Source organism: Monodon monoceros, unplaced genomic scaffold, assembly GCF_005190385.1.
Source record: "Monodon monoceros isolate NGI ecotype Baffin Bay Population unplaced genomic scaffold, NGI_Narwhal_1 Super_Scaffold_18, whole genome shotgun sequence".
Classification (NCBI taxonomy): Eukaryota; Metazoa; Chordata; class Mammalia; order Artiodactyla; family Monodontidae; genus Monodon; species Monodon monoceros.
Genome location: NW_021703774.1, coordinates 146048876 through 146055875, shown reverse-complemented (window position 1 = coordinate 146055875; position 7000 = coordinate 146048876). Strand labels below are relative to the sequence as shown.

Below are 7000 nucleotides of genomic sequence, written 5' to 3'. Positions count from 1 at the left end.
AGTCCTGCTCTTGCAGGCTCAAAAAAGGGCAAAAAAGAACTCATCTCTCCCATCCGCCTCGACTTCAGCTGGGCCAAGATGTGAGGCCCCTGGCTCAAGCATGCAATGATGGGGTTTGCTGTGCTGTGGGTTCATGTGGCCAGTCTGTGGTTTAACATTGCTCTGATTTGGGTTTGTCTGTTCCTTTAGGGGCTTCTAGTTGTAGAGGACAGAAATTTGGGTGTTGTTGAAAACTTTCTTTTCTGCTTGTCACTATTATGCAAGCTAAAGGCTGATTCTAGCACAGTCCATCCTTGTTTTTTTCCTTATCCCTCCAAATACCCTGACTCTGCTGATCCTTCTCAAGGGCTGGCAGGAGTGAGAAGCCGGAAAGGGGGTGGACTTGCCAGCTGGGTTCTCTGGTATTTTCAGGCTCTTCGTGGGCAGGGGGACTAATGGCACGTCTCTCCAGGGTCTCTGCCTCCAACTCCCACCTTGCAGCCTGATTCATTCCAGATCCCCTCCGGGATTTCTCTTCGGGTTAGAAATGATTCTGGGTGTTGGTGAAGGTCTTCTGTCTCCCCATGGCCTCTTTGTCCACAGCAGCCTGGATGTTCCTGGCTGCTCGGAGGCCAGACTTGATGGCAGTGTCTATCCAGGCGTGGGGCAGGCAGGTGTGCTCGCCAGCAAAGTGGATGCGGCCCTCTGGCTGGAAAAGCTGCTGCGAATAGTCCACAAATTGGTAGGGTGTGAACTCAGTGAAGGCGCCCATGATGAGGGGGTCCAGAGACCAGTGCTTGATCACAGAAGAGGGGCACATGCGCCGCAGCTCCTCCTTGGGGATCTGGTGCACAGCCGCCAGGTCCTCCAGGACGATATCCACCACCTGGTCGTTCTTCATGGGTATGAAGAAGAGGGAATCGTCGTCCACGGTGTAGGAGGCCAGCAGGACCCCCTTGCCGCTGGGGAGGCTATGGCTGGGGTAGTAGATGTAACGCGAGGGCCGGTCGGTGATGGAAACTCCACCCCGGATGCCATCCCGCTCCCAGAAGGACTCGTTGCAGGCCAGAACTACCTTGCTGGCACTGGTATAATGCACCGAGCGGAGCGCATCCATCTTGTCCCGGGAGAGCGGGGGCTCAAAGGTGATGAGTCTCGTGGCCTTGGCCGAGGCAGAGATGATGACAAAGTCCGCGGTGAGGGTGGGCAGCGTCGAGTTGGATTCACCCACCCGGTAGGAAATCCGGACCTCAGGCCCATCCCTCACTACCGTCTCTACCTTGGAGCCCAGAAGGATGGTGCCAGGCTTCAACCTGGCGTTGAGGGCTTTGGGGAGCTGGTCAAAGCCTCCAGTGATCTCGGAAAAGCTGTAGGGGTGAAGAGAGGGGAGAGGGTGAGTGTAGGAGATGCAAGGTCGGTTTGCTGAGTTGCCAGCAGCGATCCCAGTGTGAAAAAGGAGGAAACTACCCTCCTGCAGCCTGCGCTGGTTACTTCGTATACCTCACCTTAACTAGTCTTTGTGAGGGAGGGATTATTGTTTACGTTTATAGCTTGGAAGAGGAACACCAGAAAAAAGGGACTTTCCCACGATGACGTGCGCAGTCTAGCTCCAAAGTCCACCACGCAATTTTGCATCCCAGGAGGAGTCCCACAGACCTGCCTTAGGATTCTGGCTTCAGCCCTTGCCCAAGTGGCGTGAACTTAAGTAAGTTACATAACTTCTCTGAGCCCCAGCACCCTCACTGGTAAAATGGCTCTGAATTATAGTGCCTACCTTCCAGGCGATCATAGCATTAAATGTGAGATAACCCTTGGAAAGTGCTTAGCACAGCACTGGGCACACAGTAACTACTCAACAATCAAGGTTCCCTTTCTCTGCTCTGAGTATTGGAGGAAGAGGCCGACTCGAGTCCTGGTCCAGATCAGCCTTACTCATTACTTGTGAAGACCATGTCAGTCCGAAGAGCCTCCAGGAGGGACTTATAGTATCCAGCATCCTCATTCATCACATCCCCGATCATCTTTACTGCTCCTCGGCTCAGCATCCCTTTCTTCAGCAGGTAAGCCTGTGGAGAGGTGGAAGCACCAGATAGAGGGCCCAGTATGTAAGAAGGGGCCTCAGCAGGGGCCTGGGGTAGGCAAGGTTGGGCGGGGGAGGGGGGACTGGACTCTAGGGAGGTGAAGCTGTGGGCATTGGGAGGAGAGGGTCCTGGGATGCAGGAGACAACCCCAGGGGTCTAGGCTGAGCACAGACCCCCTTCCGTCCCTATCCTGGGACTTCGTTGCCTCACTCACCTTAGTGGAATAAGAATCATAAAAGGACATCAGGTGGCTGCAGTTGAATTTTTTCAGACTTACTCTGAGCTGCAGAGGAGAGGAAGGGGGAGCAGCTTTGGATTAAAGTCATAGAGCCAGAGGCAGGACTCCTGGGTTCTCTGGATGTTCCTTTGAAGAGGGTGGGGACAAAGAGGGAGTGGATGGAAGGACCAGGGGAAGGGAGCTTCCAGGACCTCCTAAATTGTCTCTTAACTTCCAAATCTCTCCTTCATTTAAAGACCTTTGGAGACTAAAATTTAAGGTGAAGACATTCACTGCAATCTAGGAGGATTGATTCATTACCAAGGATTGGATTACCTGGTGATTCCTTTTCCTTCCACTGCCTAATCAAGCAATGGGCCATTGGACCATACAGGGACAGAAGAGATGGGGCTGGACACTAGGCTTGGGGTGGCAAAACTCTTAGGGGGTGTTAGAAGGAAGGCAGACCAATCATAAGAGTACCAGGTAGGAGTCAGGTGACCTGGGTCCACCCGCTAACTTGCTAGGTGACCTTTGGCCAGACTCTGTTTTTTTCCTAACCCTGGGGCGGGGGAGGGGGGAGACAAGAATCACCTTGGCAATGGACTGGTAGAAGAGATTCATAGCATTCTTGCCCTTTTCTCTCGGGTTCATGGAATAGCCGAGGAGCTCTGGGTTGGCCTTCACCTCCTTAGTACGATAGCGTTTTCTGTTGATGAGGTACCAGGTGTTGCCATCGTACTGGAAGAACTTGTTTAGCTTCAGGCCCAGCTTCCTGACATAGGTGTGGACCAACCTGGAACAGATACAGGCATAATATGGCACCCATCCCAACAGCACCTCGTTCCTGCTAACCTCACAATAAAAACCATTTCCAGGAAAACCAGTTTCTTCACGTGCCCAAGGAGCTCAGACTAACTGCTTCCTCATCTCTAGCCTTGCCTCCTCTTACTCTAGCATTAGCTCTTTTCCTCCTGTTTTTGCCCTGAGGGAGACAGGGAGTAGGGAGTTCACCCATCCCTGAATGAAGGCCCTTAAGGAAATCTGAACATATAGAACTCAGATACAGAGACAGAGACATTTTGTTTCAGTCGGTGTTCTAAGTAAGTTTGAGGCCATACCTAAAGACTCCTACTTTGGGCTGCTACTGTTAAATTTTGGTTTTGTTTTTGATGGTGTTTGGAGGGAAATCTCAGGTTCAGTTTCCATTTAAAGCAAAAAAGAAGCCATATTTTTGGAGGTATGTAGGACACCAGGTGAGGGATCTTTTTGTCTTGGAAGCCCCAGAACCAGGGGCTGGGTTCTCTTCCAGGAGTGAGCTCTGATTTAGGGATTGGGCATATATTCTGGTGCCAGGTGCCTCCTTGATTTTGAGGAGCTTTGTCACTTTCTCCTAGGAGTACCTTGGGTGAGTCACTTAGTATCTCTGAACCCAGTTTCTTGATTTGTAAATAGGAAAAATAAGAGTATTAAATTATAGGGTTGCAAGGATCAAATGAAATAACACACATATAGCACTTAGCACAGGGTGGGGCACACAGTGAGTGTTCACTGAATGGAAGCTGTTATTATTATTAATTATTTTATAGCTTAAAGTAGTATAATTGACATGTAAGTAACTGCCCATATTTAAAGAGAACAATTTGATGAGTTAATGGTAACTATTGTCATTATTATTCTGGGATCTACCACCTTCTGTATGACCCTGGGCTCTGAGCCTCAATCATCTCTGTCAAGTGGGGGACCAGTGTTAGTCCTGACTTGCAGGACTGAATCACATGAGACAGTGAATCTGAAAGGGCTCTGACACGATGGCAGCAGGGATGCCCTCCTCCTAATTCTTCCTCCTTGCCTTTTGCTCCATCCCTTTCCTGAGACTTACCTGTGGGACTTTGGGATTCGCATGGGCCCCAGTTCACAGTACCAGCCCTCTTCCTCATTCCTGAATGTGAACACTCGACCCCCGACATGGTCGCTGGCTTCCAGGATGGTTACCTGGTGTTCAGAGAGGCTGCTGTCATTCCCAGGGTCATGCTCTCACTTCTCCCACCCACTACTCCCACCCCCACTGGCCACAGGCTCTACTCTGGAATTCCCGGCAGTAGGTCCCTGAATGTGCAGGATAACCAAACTGGGCAGAGGAGGGTTCCTCCCAGAGGGTCCTGAGTAACGTAAGCGAGGCAGAAGAGCTCCAGGGTTACAGGGGTCAGAACGCCTCTTGGTCCCTTCTGGTTAGCATAGCCTTTCTCTACTTTTATTTCCAAAAGAACACAAGTTACAGTTAAGTCTCAGGAGAACCCAGATTTTTGAGGAACAATACCTAAGGTCTGAGAGACCTGGTGGGTTATGCATAGTTTTCAAAGTGTTGGCTGTAACCCCACTCCTTTTCTTTTTCCACACAATGGTGCAAACTGGAGGTGAATGATTGAGGCCCCTCCAAGGCTGCTCACCTGGTGGCCCGAGTCCTGCAGGGCCTTGGCTGCCGTTAGCCCTGACATGCCAGCTCCCACTACCACCACACGCTTGGGCAGCGGGGAGGTGTGGAGGCCCTCCTGGGCTGTGACCAGGATAGACTCGTATTCGGGGTCCTGGAAGCACTTGACCAAGTCCTCATCGTAGCCAAGGCAGCTGGGAGTAGCCAACAAGAGCCCCAAGATCAGGATTCCTGGGGCAGAGAGAGGAATGGGGGCTGCCTTTCCTGGGCTCTGTACCCCGCCCTACCCAGAGTGAGCTTGGCTGTGTGGATGAGTGGGAGTGGTAAGATCAGGCAGTGTCTGTCGAATGTGTGGCTGTAAATGTGTGTTTGTGATTGTGTCTGTGTCTATGTTGTCTGGGGTATGAATGTTTGTGTGAACGTGCTGGTGTTAGTTGTGTGATTGTGAACGTGGACTACAAGTTCACACGTGTACACGTGACTAGAAACTCAAAAGTGTGTGCAGCTTCGTATTGGAGTGTAAACTCACCTGCTTCTGTTGGTGAGTGTGTGTGTGTGAGCTTGTCTATGACAAAGGTGCTGTGAGTGTGTGATTATTGCCCTGCATAACCGTGCAATGTCTGTGCTTTTATGTGAAGGGGATGTGTTTGTGGGGGAGTGTAGGTACCTGCGTAAATGTGTGGATGAATCTGGACAGAAAAGCGAGAGGGACTGTAGAAATGGGCGTGTGTTGGCCTCTGCGTTTGGAGGAGAGAGGATGATAGTTCTGCCTTTGCTTGAGTTTGACAGAGAATTCGGTTGCTTGTGTCTGATTCTGTGTGTGCATTTGTGCATGAGGTTGGGTGGCAGAGCCTGAGAGTGTCAGTATTCTTCGGGGATGTGTGCATTTGTGAGAGGATGGATGTGTGTGTGTGTAGCACATTTCTCTTTGGGGAAGGGAAGTGGGGAAGCGGTGCCCAGTTTCTCAGTGACTAATAGTGCCCCACGGGAACTTGGCAGTCCTGTTCTTCTACAGCCTTACAGTATTTTTCCAAAACCCTCCATGTTTCTAACGTTCAGTCAAGACTGGAAACCATAGTTAATGTATAACATGCAATAAGCCCAGAGTGACTGCTACAATGAACAGTTCTTATGTACAGAGAAATTCACCTAAGAGTCTGAAACTCTGAAAGAGAGGCTGTGTGGTTTCCTTGGTGTCACCTGCTCTAAAGGGGAACAGCCAGGAGCTGGGACACACTGATCCCCCTTGCATTAGCCCTAGGTTTATTGGCAGGTGAGAACCCCCTTAGTCCAGTCTTTGTACGGGCAGGACAACCAAAGCTCTAAGAAGAAAAGGGACCTTCAGGGACCACCCACTGAGGAGGGGCAGGGACCAAGCTGGTTCCCAGGGCAGGCCTTTCCCAATGCCAGAAGAGCCTTCTGCAGGGGTTACTCCTCAGAAAAGAGGAGAGGTGTAACCATGCCTCAGGCAACAGACAGTCGAGCCTCCCCACAGCCCCCACCAGGCCTACTTCAACCTCCCTAGCCCATTCTCCACCCCTGACAAGTTTTCCCATCTCCCTGAGCTACCACCATTCTGTCTCAGTGCCATAACCTTCCCCTTGAGTGGGCCCAACCCCCAGACTCACTCTCCAGACCTGTATCCATCCTCTCAACTCACTTTCAACACCTGGACGTATCCATAGCCCCTGACCGAGCTCCTGTCCCATCTCAGTCCCCACCTCCCTTCCCCTGGCCTGGCCCTATGCCCAGACTCCCCCTTGGACCCATCTCGACCCCCTGGCTCATTCCCACTCCCCAGTCTAGCTCCCCTCCCTGTTTCACTGTCCAACACCTCCTTCCTCAGGTACTTCCCTCTCAGACCCAGAGGAGGGATCCCACTTACCTCTCATCTTGACCATGGCCCTGCAGCTCATGCTGAGCCCGGGACAGCTCTCCCTCCCTTTATGAGGATTCGGCTCCACCCAGCAGTAGCTGGCCTCCTCCCACTAGGCTGCCTCAGGGCCCTGTTGGCTGGGCCAAGCAGAGAAGCCCTGCCCTCCAGGCCTGGGCTGTCAGGGGAGATGACTGTCCCATCTCTAGCCTCATCTCCTGCACCTCCACCTTCCTCCTGGCCCATCTCCCTTCCTAGAGAAAGCCCCTTCTCCCAGCTCAGAGCCCAGCCAGTGGGGAGGAGGGGTTGTGGGAACCCAGTGGACTGTACCAAACCTGCTGTGACCATCTCCCAGGAAGGGGTGAGTGTTGGGAATGAGCATCTGGACTGATTTGGAAGTCCAATGTCTGGGCTCC

At 51.9% G+C, this 7000-nt stretch overlaps 1 protein-coding gene across 1 annotated transcript; it reads right to left on the bottom strand.

The window, feature by feature from the left end:
* Positions 1-233: 233 nt before the first annotated feature.
* On the bottom strand, positions 234-6612 carry LOC114898184 (L-amino-acid oxidase-like). Its single transcript, XM_029227300.1, has 7 exons — positions 6597-6612; positions 4728-4942; positions 4160-4272; positions 2872-3073; positions 2275-2343; positions 1912-2045; positions 234-1346 (listed from the first exon to the last, which is right to left on the bottom strand). Exons 1-7 carry the CDS (start codon positions 6610-6612, stop codon positions 521-523), a joined length of 1575 nt encoding a protein of 524 aa, XP_029083133.1. The 3' UTR covers positions 234-520.
* Positions 6613-7000: the final 388 nt, after the last annotated feature.